Source organism: Vombatus ursinus, unplaced genomic scaffold (assembly GCF_900497805.2).
Source record: "Vombatus ursinus unplaced genomic scaffold, bare-nosed wombat genome assembly UNPS02011916.1, whole genome shotgun sequence".
NCBI classification, from domain to species: domain Eukaryota; kingdom Metazoa; phylum Chordata; class Mammalia; order Diprotodontia; family Vombatidae; genus Vombatus; species Vombatus ursinus.
The window spans coordinates 1,724,208-1,739,548 of NW_020951694.1; the positions used below are offsets into that span (position 1 = coordinate 1,724,208).

Genomic DNA, 15,341 nt, shown 5'->3' on the forward strand with positions numbered 1-15,341 from the left:
GTGTTATATTCCTGTGCTTTAGAACTGTCAGTGACTGACAGCTGAGTAGAGAGGATGGACTGGAGTGAGGAGAGACTTGGGGCAGGCAGACCCACCTACAAGCTACTGCAGTAATCCAGGTGTGAAGCAATGAGAAACTGTATCAGAATGGTGACAGTTTCAGAGGAGAGAAGAAGCAGATATGAGAGATGTTATGTACATAAAATCAACAGGCCTTGGCAATAGATTGAATATAGAGGTGAGGGCATGAGAGAGAGTGAGGAGCTGAGAATGACTTCTAGGTTGGGAGCCTGTATGACTGGGAGTATGATGGTGCCCTAGACAGTAATAAGGAAGTTAGGACGAGAAGTTACAGGGTCACCATCCTAGTTTAGCTCCTTATCTCCTTTTTTTTTTTTTTTTTTTTTTTTTGGTTAGGCAATGGGGTTAAGTAACTTGCCCAGGGTCACACAGCTAGTGTTATGTGTCTGAAGCTGGATTTGAACTCAGGTCCTCCAGAATCCGGGGTCAGTGCTCTATCCACTGCGCCATCCGGCTGCCTCCTTGCCTCTTTTTTAAAAACCATATTTCTGATCTCTTACCTGGACCTTTGAATAACCTTTGAATTAATCCCTGTGTTTTCAGTCCCAAACTGTTCTCCACACTACTGCCAAAATAGTCTTTGTAAGGCACAAGTCTGTATATTACCCTTCTATTCAGTAACCTTCAAAGGCTTCTCATTGTCTTGGAGAAAAAACATGAACACTCAGCTTGGTATTTAATAAGAATTTCCACAGTCTGCCTCCTAGCTGCCTTTCCAATCTTATTTCATGCAACTTCCCTTCTAATCAATTAAATATTTATTAAGTACCTCTTATGTGCCAGGCCTTGTGCTAATTTGCTGGGGATACAAAAAGAGGCAAAAGACAGCCCCGGCTTTCGACGAATTTACAGTGTAATAAGAGCGATGATGTGCAAACATGTATACAGGCAAACTGTATACAAGATAAGTAGGAAAAAACAGGGAAAGTACTAGAATTAAGAGGGGTTAGGAAAGGGTTCCTGTGGAAGGGGGGTGATTTTAGTTGGGAGTTAAAAGGAAGCCAGAAAGGTCAGTAGTCAAGAGGTTAGAGTGAAAATGTTAAAGGCATGGGGGACAGCCAGAGAAAAAGCCCAGAACTAAGAGATGGGATCTCTTGTTCATGGAACAGCAAAGAGGCCAGTGACACCGGATCGAAGAGTACATGTTGAAGATTAAGGTGTAGAAAGACTTACGCCATAGGAAAGGTAGGAAGGGGTTAGGTTATAAAAGGCTTTGACAGAAGATTTTGTATTTGACCCTGGAGGCAATGGGGAGCCACTGGAGTTTATTGAGTAGGGAGGTGACATTATCGGTCCTGAGCTTAAGGAAAATCATTTTAATGTGTGAATGAAGGGTGGATTGGAGTCAGAAGAGACTTAAGGCAGGCAGTCTCACCAGCAGGCTGTTGCAGCAATCTGAACGCGAAGTGATGAGGACCTGCATCAGGGTCAGAGGAGAGAAGGGGACATAACCAATTCTATGTCTCAATCAAACGTGAGGTTTGTTCCCTGAGGTCAACAGTACAATACATCTCTTACAATCCAGGTGTGCATTTCTCCACACCTTATCCTACTTGCTCCTTATCTGCATCTTTTAGAGAATTCTTTCAAAGAGCAACTCGGATGCCACCTCTATGAAACCTCCTCTCACTCCCTCCCCAACCTTCTCCCCCTCCCCCCCCCCCACCCCCTCCCCCCCCCCCTCCCCCTCTCCCTCTCCCTCTCCCTCTCCCTCTCCCTCTCCCTCTCCCTCTCTTAAATCACCTGAAGTTGTACTTCATTGTTTACACATGTTTCCTTTCCTCTCAGTAGGATGTTGAAAAGGGCAGGGCTTATTTTATCTTTGTCTCTGTGTCCCCAGCACACTAGTACAGTACCTTATACTTGTTGTTATATATATTACATATATTGTATATAATATAGATTATTATTTTTGTTCAGTTGAGTCCATCTCTTCATGACCCTATGAACCATAGCACACCAAGCCCTTCTGTCCTCCACTGTCTTCCAGTCTGTCCAAGTTCATCTTCATTGTTTTGACAACATTATCTATCCATTTCATCCTCTGCTGTACTTTTGCCTTCAATCTTTCCCAACATCAGAATCTTTTCCAGTGATTCCATCTTTTCATTTTATGGCCAAAGTATTTAAGCTTCAGCTTCATATTTGGCTTTCCAATGAATAGTCATTTAATTTCTTTAAATATTGACTGATTTGATCTTGCTGTCCAAAGAATTCTCAAAAGCCTTCAACACCTCCACAATTCAAAAGTATTGATTCTGCCATGCTCGGCTTTCCTTATAGTCCAACTCTGATAGCCATTTGTTACTACTGGAAAAACGATAGCTTTGACTATATGGACCTTTGTTGGCAAGGTGTTTTCTCTGCTTTTTAGTATGCTGTTCAGATTTCCCATACTTTTCCTTACAAGGAACGAGTATCTTTTAATTTCATGGCCTGCAGTCATTGTCTGCAATGAGAATATAAATATAAATAGAATATAAATAAAAATGAAATAAATAAAAAATAAAATAAGTAAAATAAATTTTAAAAATAAGTAAAAATAAATATAAATAGAAGATAAAATCTGACACTGCTTCCATTTCTCCTCCCAGGAAGTAAGGGGACCAAATGCCATGATCTTAGTTTTTTTAACGTTAAGCTTCAGGCCAGCTTTTACACTCTCCTCTTTCATCCTCAGCAAGAGATTTCTTAATTCTTCACTTTCTGCCATCAGAGTTTGCGTATCAGATTGTTGCTGTTTCTCCCAGCAGCCTTAATTCCAGCTTTTGATTCATCCAGCCTGGCTTTTTGCATGATGTACTCTGCATGTAAGTTAAAAATAAGGTGATAATATGCAACCTTATCATACTCCTTTCCCAGTCTTGAATCGATCAGTTATTCCATGTTCACTTCTGTTGTTTCTTGACTGGAATACTCCCATCCTATGGGAGTCCCAGAAGGACTTGCCACAATAGTAGATATTCCATGTTTGTTCAATTTAATAGAATTGAAAGTAAGCACACAATAAAGTATGTACCTTTATACAAGTCTAAATCATGATCTTAGTATATTTTCTGTTAATAAGTTGATGCATACTTCATTCTTTGTAGAATTATTTTATTTTTTAATTAAAATTTTGTTTTTTTAACTATTAAGTATTTATTTTTTCTTCCTCCTGTGGATGAGGAATGAAAAACAAAACCCTTGTTGCAAAATAAACACAATTAAGCAAAATATATTCCCATATTGGCTATGTCCAAAATGTGTCTCATTTTATTCATCACATTGTGTCAGGAGGTGAGCTGCATTCTTCATCATTGCTTGTCTGGAATTCTAATTGATCATTGAGTTGATCATCAGTTAAGTGTTTCAAATTTGTTTCTACAATGTTAATATTATAGTGTAAATTCTTCTGCTCACTTCACTCTGCATCCATACAAGTCTTCCCAAGTTTCTCTGAAATTATCCCTTTCTTAATTTCTTATAGCACAATAATATTCCATTACATTTATATACCATAATTTGTTCAGCCATTCTTCAATTGATGGGCCCCCCTCTTCCTTAGTTTCTAGTTCTTTGCACCATAAAATATTTTTGAACACATAGATCCTTTTCCTTTTTCTTTGATCTCCTTGGAGTATAGGCCTAATAGTGGTATTGTTGGGTCAAAAGATGTGCCCAGTTTAGTAACTTTTTTGGGCAAAGTTCCAATTTGCTTTTCAGAATGGCAGTGCTCATTTACAGCTCCACCAGCAGTGCATCAGTGTGCCTGCTTTCTCAAGTTAGCTAATTTTAGAAGGGGATAGTCTTTCTCCTTTGAAAGAAGAATAGTCTGGGGCAGCTAGGTGGCACAGAGGATAGAGCACTGGCCCTGAAGTCAAGATGACCTGAGTTCAAATCTGGCCTCAGACCAGACACTTGACACTTACTAGCTATGTGACCCTGGGCAAGTCACTTAACCCCAGTTGCCTTAATAAAAAAAAAAAAGGAAGAAGAATAATTTTATTTTAACTTTTGAAAGATGATTAATTCACAGACTGGTAGGAGGAAGGGGATATCTCCTTGTGCCTTGATTGAAAGAAACTCTTTGCTTTTCTCCCTTCTACTTGTGAATGTTGTGTGTGTGTGTGTGTGTGTGTGTGTGTGTGTGTGTGTGTGTGTGTATGTAAGAGAGAGAGAGAGATATTAGGCAGATTTGTTCTATATTCTGGCTTTAGCTTCTTTAAACCTCACTAGGGAACAGAGACTGGGTTCCTAGGCCAGCCTAACTGTCCTCCGCATCTCCTCACCACCAGGCCCGGTTTGAGGCCCAGAGAGTACAGATGGAGTCAGAGCTTGCTATTTTGCTAGAGCAGAGAGTAACTGAGCGACTGGCCCAGGTGCAAGAGAGCAGCCTTCGCCAAGTGAGCAGTCTTCGGGAACAACACAGGTACCTGGGATGATCCACAGTTTTGCCCTTTCCTGGCTGTCTCGTCACTCCAGCCCTGTGTATACTTGTCATTGGCAGGCCTAGCTTTTCTTTCTTTGACTCTGTTTCCCCTTCTCTTGTTTTCCCTTTTCATCCCCAGACTCAGACCTCTCTCATCTCTGGCCCCTGCCTAATTAGGAGCCTTTTGTGAAATTTAAAATGCTCCATAAAAGTTGTTTTTATTGCTAATGAATTGGAATTTCATTGTTATTAGGAAGCAGTTACAGGAGTTGACTGAGCAGCATCAGCAGGAACTGTCCAGTCAGTTGGATCAGTTCCAGGTGGAGTTATCAGAGAGAGAAGATCGGCATCAGCAGGTGGCTCATGACTATGAGCTCAGGTACTGGCCTCTAGAGTCTCTTCAGACTTCTCTTCTGGGCTTGGGCGGCCCAGGATCCTGATTCCCTCAAGATTTCAAGTATCAGACTCCCTAAGCCCTAGCTTGTCTCATCACCAAGTTACGAGTGATTTCCTCTCATCTTCCCAGATTGGCTCATGAGCAGGCCCGAGGACGGGAATTGCGGATGGCACACCAGCAGCTAGAAGAGCAGCGGGTAGAGCTGGTAGAGAGATTCCAGTCCATGCTTCGGGCTCACTGGGATGAGGCACACCAACTGCTCAGCACCACAGCCGCTTCTCAGGTAGGCCTTGTCCCTTGGACGTGCACAGTGAGCTGAGATCAGTTGAAATCAGGTGAAAAATGTTAAGACTTACAAGAAGACAGGAGTTTTTTAAAGCTGTTTCTGGAGAAATTAGATCAGAGAAGAAATAGAACTTGACACTCAGAGTAGATAAGATTATAACCGATGTCAGAGAAAAGGCAGAGCTGCTCATCTTTTACTTTTGCTTCTTTTTTTTCTTCCAAGGAGAGCGATCTTAGTATTGAAAAGTACAGAACAGAAATGGCTAATAGGGAGTTAATATCCAAGATAGAGAGAGATAGTTAAAGAACACCCATGTGCCCTTAATAAATTCTAGTCTAGTACATATTTAGGGTACAAAACAAAACTGATGGATGTGATTACTGAGTCATTGCCAGTGTTCTTTGGCAATAGACAAAGTGCCACAGGATTGGAGAGGGCAAATGTAGTCCTGATTTTCAAAAAGGGAAGAGAATGTAATGTAATTCAACTCTATGCCAGTGAGCTTTGCTTGGATTTCTGGCAAGATTCTAGTACTCATTTTTTTGTTTGTTTTGACAGGAATCTTCATTTCTTTTTTTTTTTTTTTTTTAATTATTTCTTTTTAGTTTTCAGCATTCACTTCCATAAGATTTTGAGTTTTAAATTTTCTCCCTTTCTCTCTCCTCTTCCCTCCCCAAGATGGTGTGTAATCTAATACAGGCTCTACTTATACATTCATATTAAGTATATTTTCACATTAGTCATGATGTTTAGAAGAATTAGAGCTAATGGGAGGAACCACAAAGAAGAAGAAATAAAACAGAACAAAAGGAGAGCAAATAGTATGCTTCCATCTGCATTCAGAGTCTGTGGTTCTTTTTCTGGATGTGGATAGCATTTTATATCTTGAGTCTTTTCAAGTTGTCTTAGATCCTTGCATTGCTGAGAAGAGATAAGTATCAAATTAGTTATTCTACCATGTGACTGTTACTGTGTACCATGCTCTCCTGGTTCTGCATCAGTTCATATAAGTTTTTCCAGGTTTTTCTCAAGTTCTCCAGCTCATCATTTCTTATAGCACAGTAGTATTCCATTACATTCACATACCACAACTTCCCCAGTTGATGGGCATCCCTTCAATTTCCAATTCTTTGCCGCCACATAAGGAGCTGCTATAAATATTTTTTGTACGTGTGGGACCTTTTCCCATTTTTATGATCTCTTTGGGATACAGACCTAGAAGTGGTATTGCTGGGTCAAAGAGTTAGTACTCATTATTAAAGTATGTTTTGTAGTCATCTAGAAAAAGAAGTAGTGATCACAAAGGGTCAGTGAGGCTTTATCAAGAATAGATCATGCCAGTTCAGTCATTCATTCATATCCAGCTCTTCCTGACCCCATGGCTACTCCAGGCCCTTCTGTCCTCTACTATCTCTCGAAGTCTGTCCAAGTTCATATTCATTGTTTCCATGACACTATCTATCCATTTCATCCTCTGCTGTCCCCTTTTCCTTTGCCTTCAGTCTTTCCCAGCATCTCAGTCTTTTCCAGTGAGTCCTGGCTTCAAATTATGTGGCCATAGTATTTAAGCTTCGGTTTCAGTATCTGATCTTCCAGTGAATAGCCTGAATTACTTTCTTTAAATATTGACTGATTTGATCTCCTTGCTGTCCAAGAGACTCTCAAAAGTCTTCTCTAGCATCACAATTTGAGCTATATTTCCTTTTTTGATAGGGTTTTGAAACTGGTAGATTTGGGGAATTTTGTAGATAGTTAATGTAGATTTTAGCAAGATATTTGATAATATCAGTCATGCTATACTTGTTCAAGAAATGTGTGTTTGATTAGTGAGATAAAAATTACCTAAGGGTCCATTGATGAGGTACTGCTATCAATCATCGAAGGGATGGTTAACTGCAGTTTTACTACATTCAGAGTGTAGTCGTCACTTAACACAAAGTTAGTGAGCTCGGAGCATCAGTTTCATAACTATATAGAATGGGAATACATAAGCAGAATGAGTACGATGGAATTTTATAGGAAGCAAGAGGGGAAAATAAGGATACATACATTAAGAAACAAGTAACAGAGGAGAAAGATAAGGATTTCTGCATCAGGAAGGTCAGGTTTAGTTGATGAAAATTAAAGCTGAAGTTTATGTCCCAGTCATGATTTTTTTCATGTTGATTTTAAATCTTAAAAAAAAATCTTAAAAAAAAAGGAAAATGTCTGAGGTTCAAAACTTCAGAGTATAATGAGGCAAGGTGGACTATTGCCATTCAAATCAGATAATCTGACTTCTTAGTAGTCAGAGACAAAGGAGTGATTTACAGAGTTTATTTATATAGGAAAAGAGGAATTAAAAATTGCGGCAATCTTAGGAAACTTGTTTTGAACATAATTCAGTTGGACAAGGCAGGTCATTTGACTTGTGGTCAGGCTAGGTACATCCTCAAGCACATTGAATGCCACTTGATGTTATTGCCAACCTTTGGAGTATGGGCATATGTGTAGCAGGGACTTTCTGGGGTGGGACAACTATTAAATCTGATATTCTTTTGGATTAGGGCCTGTATCTATCAACCTGTCAAAGTGAGATTGCCTTAGAAATCTTTTCCCTACAACTGTAGCATTTTTCAGTTAAAAATGTTGCTTTTTAAAGGACTCGTAGATTAACTAACATAGTTTTTCAGCTTACTTCAGGTTGTTCAAAATTAGGGGAACTTATCCGTTAAGACTAAAGGAGGAATTTATAGTCAGGAAGTTAGAAGTCAACCCTCCAGCTGTCAGAAGGGTGACTTAACACTTAGAAAAGAGTCCTATAATATCTAACTTAATACTATGCTTACTTTATTATATAAGGATATAGGTATACTCTAAATTATCTATCAATAAATGATAACTGCAAGAGAACCTTATCAATCAATTAATTCCTTCATGCAAATGTCAGCAGGTGGTGTGATCTTTTAGCTTCCAGTGACACTGTCTGGAAATTCTAGGTAGAGACTGGGGCAGTGTTTTTCTTAGCATGGTAGTGGTAGAGCCAGAAATTCTCTTGTTACGTTAGTTAGAGTTAGGTAGATTCAGAACTATTTAATGTTTGGACACAAAGTTGTCAACTTTGGAAGGAGTTTCCAATAGAATGTCCCAGGGATCTGTGTTGGCCCTGGGCTACTTAACATTTTTATTAATGACTGGAATAAAAGCATTATTGTCATGCTTATCAGGCTTGCAGGTGACACATAGTTGGGAGGGATGGCTAACAAGGTAGATGTCAAATGCGGGATTCAAAAAGGTTTTGTCAGGCTAGAACGTTGGACCAAACTCAAATTAAATTTATAATACATTTTAAAATCATAATTCTTTTTTTCAATCAGCAAAAGTCTGGCTTTTTACCCTTCTCCAACCCTTCTCCCCAGTTGAGGACAAAAGAAAACAAAACCCTTTACAAACATGTATAATCAAAATCAAATTTCCATATGTCCAAAAAAAATGTGTTTCATTCTCACTCTTGGGTCCTTCACCTTTGTATCGGGAGGGCGGAAGCATGTTTCATTATTAGTCCTTTGAAATTATGTTTGGTCATGACACTGATAATTGTTCCCGATTTTGTCATAGTTGTTTGTCTTGACCATATTGTTGTCATTCTATAAATTATTCTTTTGATTCTGTTCTCTTCACTCCCTTTCAGTTCATATAAGTCATCCTAGGTTTCTCTGAAACCTTCATCATCTCATACAGCACAAATTCCATCACATTTATATACCATAACTTGTTCATCCATACCCCAATTGATAGCCATCATATCAGATTCTTATTCTTTGCCACAACAAAAGAGCTATATTTTTTACTTATTTAAAAAATTTTATTTTTAATTTATAGAATAAAACAGAGCTATAAATATTTTTGTACATTCTTAGAGTTTGTTTTCCTCCCTTAATCTACCCTCTCTCCAATTCCACTACTTCCTCTCTAATTCTCCCTCCCCATTATCCCCTTTCCCTCTTATTTCCCTTTTCAGGGAAATGTATTTCTTAATACTTCCTTTAAGTAGGTCACATGAGAGGGAGATTGAAGTGTCAGGTGCTCCCCCAGACCTCCCTTGTTTGTATAGATGTTTTCTTGTGCACCCTGATTATGTGAGATAATTTTCCCTAACCTTTCTTTCCTTCACCCCCAATGTATTCTTTCACTCTTTTTTTCGTTCTTCTCTTAAGATCATCAAGATATAATAGAACAACCCACAGACCTTTCTAATTAGAAGACTACTTCTGTGACCCTAGATAATGTTAGAGGTCAGAAGTTAGATGGACACATGTCTCATCTCCCCATATTTGAATTAAGTAGTTTATCCTTGTTTAGTTCCTTATCATTGTTCATTTATCTTTACCTTTTTGTGTTTCTTAAGTTCTGTCTTTCAACTTAAGAGTTTCTGTGGAGCTCAGGTCTTTGCTTCAAGAATGCTTGAAAGTCCTCTATTTCTTTAAAGATCCATTTTTTCCCCTGTAGCATTATAAATTATTCTTAAGGATATGGGTAAGCCCATATCCTTTTGCCTTCTGGAATACTGTATTTCTAGTAGTGGACGCTAAATTGTGTATGATCCTGACTTTGGCTCTTTGGTACTTGAATTCTTTCTTTCTGACTGCTTGTATTTTTTTTTTCTTTGACCTAGAAGCTCAGGATTTTGGCTATGATGTTCCTACGAGTTTTCATTTTGAGCTTTCAGGAGGTGACTGGTAGATTCTTTCTATTTTCACTTTGCTGTTTGGTTCTAAGAAATCTGGGCAGTTTTCTTTTTAATGTTTCTTGAAATAGAACATCTAAGCTCTTGTTTTGGTAATGGCAGTTATTCTTTTTTATGTAAATTTTTAAAATGTTAAACTTAAATACAAAATGAGAAAAGAAAAAATAAACATTGCCTTGTACATAGGAGACCATAAGAGAGGATTCAATATAAAACAGTAAAGTTATGCAACTCCTTTCATTCACTCAGATAAATTTATCTTCTAGGTTTCTCTTGACTCTTGTGTTTGTGTTTTAAAGTTCCTACTCAGCTCTTATCATCATAAATATCTGAAAGTCCTTTATTACCTTAAAGATCCATTTTTTTTAACCTTGTAAGATTATACTCACTTAGTTTTGCAGGGTAAATTGTTCTTAATTGTAAACCTATGTCTTTTGGAGTATTGCATTCCAATCACCTCTCCTTAATAGTAGAAGCTTCCCAGTCCTTTCTATGTCCTGACTATGCTTTCATGCTCTTTCTTTCTGGCTGCTTGCAATATTTTTCATTTGACTTAGAAACTTTAGATTTTAGTTCTGACATTCCTGAAATACTTCCTGTTGAGATTTCTTTCATTAGGTAATAGTGGGTTCTTTCTGTCTTCAAATTTCATTCTGGCTCTAATCTGGGCAATTTTAATATATAATTTCTTGACATATAATATCCATGCTTTTTTTAAAAAATCGTAGTTTTAAGGACTCCCAATGATTTTTACATTGTTTGTCCTTGACCTGTTTTTGGTCAACAGTTGGTCAACTGTTTTTCTTATTAGCTATCTTATATTTTCTTATATTTTTCTAATGTTTTTAAAAATTTTCTTGCTGTTTCGTGGAGTTTGTGTTGATCTATTCTAGTTTCCAGGGAGTCTGTTACTTAGGCAAGATTTACCACTTTCTCTTATAATCCATTTATTCTCCTTCCAGTTCCTTCCTCTAGAGTTTTTATTCCATTTTTTATCTTTTGCTTCATTTCTTACCTAGGTATTCATGAAGTTCTTGTGGAAATCCTTTTTTTCCCCTTTGAGTCGCTCCTTATAGTTGTAACAGAGTTGCTTGCTTCTTCATGTTGGGCACCTCTAGAGCTATAATTTTTGATAGTGGTTGGTGTTATCTTTGGTTATTTACGCATCTCTCCAACTTTAGTTCCTGAATTGAGGATTTGTGCCAGGGCTTGGCTCTGCCTCATGTTCTGCTTTTGGCTGGAGTGGTTGTCCTACTTTGTCTTGTCCTGGGTCAGTTGGGTGTCTGGGATGACTTCTACTTCTCAATATTACCCCCACCCCAGATTCTTGAGATTCAGAGCACTACATCTTCAGGATCCTCTCTGGCATCTCAGAGCAGAATGTTAGGGACCTCAGAATCCCTCATTTGAATGTTCCCCTGCCACTCTGGTCATTGCCATTCCCCAAAGTTTTCAAGCTCCCTACCCTGGGCTTTCTGCCCTCCCTTTCTTGCAAGACCCTGTGCTTTTGCTGCCTTTGGACACAGAGGCTTGCAGGCTCCATGTGTCTCTTGCCTGTCTCTGGTCACTGAGATGCTGTTGGTTTGTTTATTTTTACTGGTGCCAGCTTTCTGGCAGTCCCCTTTTCTTTCAGCTTTTAGCAGACTTTTTCTGCAGTTCTGAGGCAGAAGAACCCTATCATCTTGGCCAGAACTTCATAAAGTCATTATAGGCCGTAAATTCATCTTGTTTACACATTGAAATATTTCCCAATATATAGAATAGAACTCCTTCGCTTACACATATCCTGAGGAGGCATGCTAAAAAAAATTTTATTCACTGGAGTACATAATCAAAAAAGTTTTACTGTTCTAAGAGTATGAGTTGCCAATCTACATGATAGTAGAAGTTTTTTCTGGACTAGGCATGTGGAAGGCCGCCATGGTTCAGGAAGTCCTGAGGCTGAAGTCCTCACTGATATCTGCCTTTAAAGGGAGGTTCATTGTTAATGACAGAGGAGATAAATCCTTATTTTAATATTGATAATTTCAGTTTTTGAATTGGATATTGAGATTATTTAGATTATTTTTGGCCAGCTTCTTGTCAGATTTGATTATAGCGTCATTGTTAAGTGATGACAAAGAGCTTTTACTGAGAGTAGAATCACCAACTCTGCCATTTTTCTTGTTTGCTTGTGCTTGCGTTATTAGTATTGTCTTCAGTCTGTAGTTTCTCTGCAAGAATCTTTTTAAGCCACTGGTCTGGTTTGTGGTAGTTAAAGATAGATAATGTAATCCATAAATCCACTTAACTCAAAGTACACTGAAACAAGTGAGGGATTCATTCATTGTCAGTCCTCCCTCTTCCCTCAGGATACTTTGAGAACAATAGGCCGCTTGAGGATGTATAGTAAATGTTATTTAAAGAAAATAAATATTATTCAAGACTAATTTCTTTTTTATACATAAATAAGGGTTTAATCTTTTCCTCTTGCACTACAATGAATTGTCTTGCACACCCCATTTTGTAGATTTTGTCTTGGGGCAATACCCCTGCTGGATGCATATTGCTTAGAAAGTCACAAATTAATATTATGTTTTATTGTATTTTTATTTATTTTGTGAAACATTTCCCTATTACATTTTAATACGGTTCAGTGATACCTCTGCCTAGAGTTGCCTGGGACACAGAGAGATTAAATGACTTGGGTTTGGGGGAGAAGAGGATGGCGAATCACATATCTAGTTTGTGTAAGAGGCAGGGTTTGAACCCTGAAGCCTATCCCCAGTTCCCTATCCACTGTACCGCATGCTGCCTCTTACTATTTCTCACTGTATAATAATATTCCATTCTATTCATATGCTTTAGTTTTTTCAGCCATTCCCTAATTAATTGGTATACACTTGATTAGTTCTTTGCTATGCCACAAAGAGTGCTGCTGTTTTGGACTGGACCTTGTTTCTGCCTTAGGCTTCCTTTGGAATAGATGCTAATAATGAAATTGTTTTGGTCAAAGAGTATAAATAGTTCAGTTAATTTTCTTGTATAATTCCAAATTTCCAAATCTGGAACATTTAGATCAGTTTACAGCCCCAACAATAGTGTGTCAGTGCACCCCTCTTCCCACAGCCCCTCTAGCATTGACTGTTTCTTTTTTTGTCATCTTTGCCCATTTACAGGGCATGAGGTGAAACCTTAGTTTATTTTTAATATTAATGATTTGGAGCATGTCTTCAGATAATCATTTATAGTTTGCAATTCATCTTTTGAACTCTGTCTTTTTGACTTATGATGAAAACTGCTATCTACAGAGAAAGAACTGATGGAGTCTGATTGCAGATCAAAACATACTTTTTCTTTACTTCCTTTATATTTCTTGTTTGTTTTTGTTTTTGTTTATTGGTCTCTGTTTTCTTTTACAACATTACCTAATGTGGAAATATGTTTTACATGATTGCACATGTATAACCTATATCAAATTGCTTGCCTTCTCAATGAGGGAGGAAGAAAGGGAGGGAGAGAATTTGGAACTCAAAAATTAAAAAAAAAAAAAGAATGTTTAAAAAAAAAAAAGAAAACTCTATCCTTTGACCACTTATCTCATGGGGAATTATTCTACTTGTTATTATCCCACTTGGTTTGTTATTCCTTTCTTTTTCCCCTTTCTTTTCAAGCTTGGGGTAATTGTTGGTTGCACAGAAGTCTTAAGAAATTGCTACCTTTTGGGACAGCTAGGTGGCGCAGTGTATAGAACACTGGCCCTGAAGTCAGGAGAACCTGAGTTCAAATGCAACCTCAGACCAAACACTGGACACTTACTAGCTGTGTGACCCTGGGCAAGTCACTTAACCCCAAATGCCTAAAAATAAAAAAAAAAAAAAAGAAATTGCTACCTTCTGTTTTAGAATAGTATAGATTTCTACCCAGTTAGAAAGTATGACCCTGGATCATTTTCACAAAGGCTATCCCTTTCATTGATTCTTCTCTGGCCTCCTCTTCACTTGTCTCTGATCTTTACTTCTCTTCTTCTCTTTCCCGTTCTCCCCATTTCTTCACAGGTCCCTCCCCCTGGTACTCCCAGTTCCTTGACCTCGGGTCCCAGAGAAGCAGAGAAAGAGGAGAGGAGGGCTTGGAGTATGCCTCCTGCAGCAGTGGCTCTGAAGCCAGTGTTGCAGCAGAACCGGGAGCCAAGGGAAGAGCTCCCTGGAGGTCTCGCCCGCCCTTGTACCCCCTCACCTGATCTCAGCCTTCTGCTGGGCCCTAATTTCCAGAGCCAGCATAGCTTTCAGCCTTTGGAGCCTAAACCTGATATTACTCCACCCTCAGGTAACTAGGAATGACCATCACTGGGGTTCCTTCAGTGTTAATTCTCTCGCTCTTCCTTGACTCCAGTTCTTTCCTCCTAGAATTTGAATATTTGCTTTTTTAGCCCTGGACTAGTCTCCCTTGTAACAGCCCTCCTCTAAACTTCTCTTTCTCTCCTCTCTCCTTACCCTCATTTCTATCTCTAGATGTTTTCATCTAGTCTTGTATCTTATCATCTTGTATCTGGTCTCTAGTAGGCCCCAGGTATCCTGCGTTATTATCCTCAGCCTTCTCTTTCAAACTCTCTTCCAGACCTCCCAAGATTTAGCCTTTCTGCTTTAGCTTTGATTTTCACTGCCATGTGTGTGTGCCCCTTCTGGGTGGATGGCGTTTATGACCCTGCCACCGACTCATCTTCTTCCCTTCCCCAGCTGGAGGCTTTCCTCCCGAGCACCGAGCAGAGCAGCTGTTCCCTGAGGCTCTTGGAGCTAGAGGAGAAGGGCCCCTGGGGCAAAGCTTGCCCCCTCCACAGTTGGAAGAGCTGAAGCAGTATCTGCACCAGGTATGGGACTTGCTGAATTATCTCAGGGCTCTTCCCCAGGAATTCAGGCATCACCGCTCCCTTTCCAGGCCCCCTGTTTCTCCTCGTTTCTAGCTCTCTTTACTGGTACCTTCTTGGAGACACTCCCAGGCTTTAGGTTACTCAGCCCCATCTGATATTTCCATTCCCTTCCCCGGACCGCACCCTTCACAGGGACCAAGAAGCCCAATCCCCTGTCTCTTCTAGGGTCCTCTGCCGCTTTCTCTCCACAGCTTTTGGAACCAGTGCCCCAGAGCCGTGTGAATCCCACCATTGACCTACTGCCCTCTAAACCTGGTAAGTCCGGCACTAAGAAGGGCCCCATAGAGCCCAGGAAGGGTAGAACCTGGTGATCTAAGGTAAACAGTGAGGTGCTGAGCAAAGTCATAGTGTTTCTTACTGGAGAATGGCTTTTCCTTTCCTAATCAGGAAAGTTTTAACCCTCATCCAGGTCCCCTGATGGTCCCCCCTTGGGAGGAAGCCCCTTCACTACCACGGCCCCCACCTCCTGTCCACAAGACTAAAGTACCACTGGCCAAGGCATCGTGTATTTTCCGGGTATCTGAGCCCCCTGCA

At 39.4% G+C, this 15,341-nt stretch overlaps 1 protein-coding gene across 2 annotated transcripts in view; it reads left to right on the forward strand.

The window, feature by feature from the left end:
* CNTROB (centrobin, centriole duplication and spindle assembly protein) overlaps positions 1-15,341 on the forward strand; it is a 28,950-nt gene that overhangs the window by 11,620 nt on the left and 1,989 nt on the right. The window contains exons 11-17 of one of the 2 annotated variants that reach the window (XM_027857243.1): positions 4,359-4,492; positions 4,746-4,871; positions 5,019-5,172; positions 13,939-14,206; positions 14,617-14,747; positions 14,999-15,062; positions 15,217-15,341. The exon at positions 15,217-15,341 is cut by the window's right edge and continues 56 nt beyond it. In XM_027857243.1, the coding sequence (XP_027713044.1) occupies positions 4,359-4,492; positions 4,746-4,871; positions 5,019-5,172; positions 13,939-14,206; positions 14,617-14,747; positions 14,999-15,062; positions 15,217-15,341 (1,002 nt within the window). Of the gene's footprint in view, positions 1-4,358; positions 4,493-4,745; positions 4,872-5,018; positions 5,173-13,938; positions 14,207-14,616; positions 14,748-14,972; positions 15,063-15,216 lie in introns of both variants that reach the window. The other variant, XM_027857242.1, reaches the window with a different exon arrangement.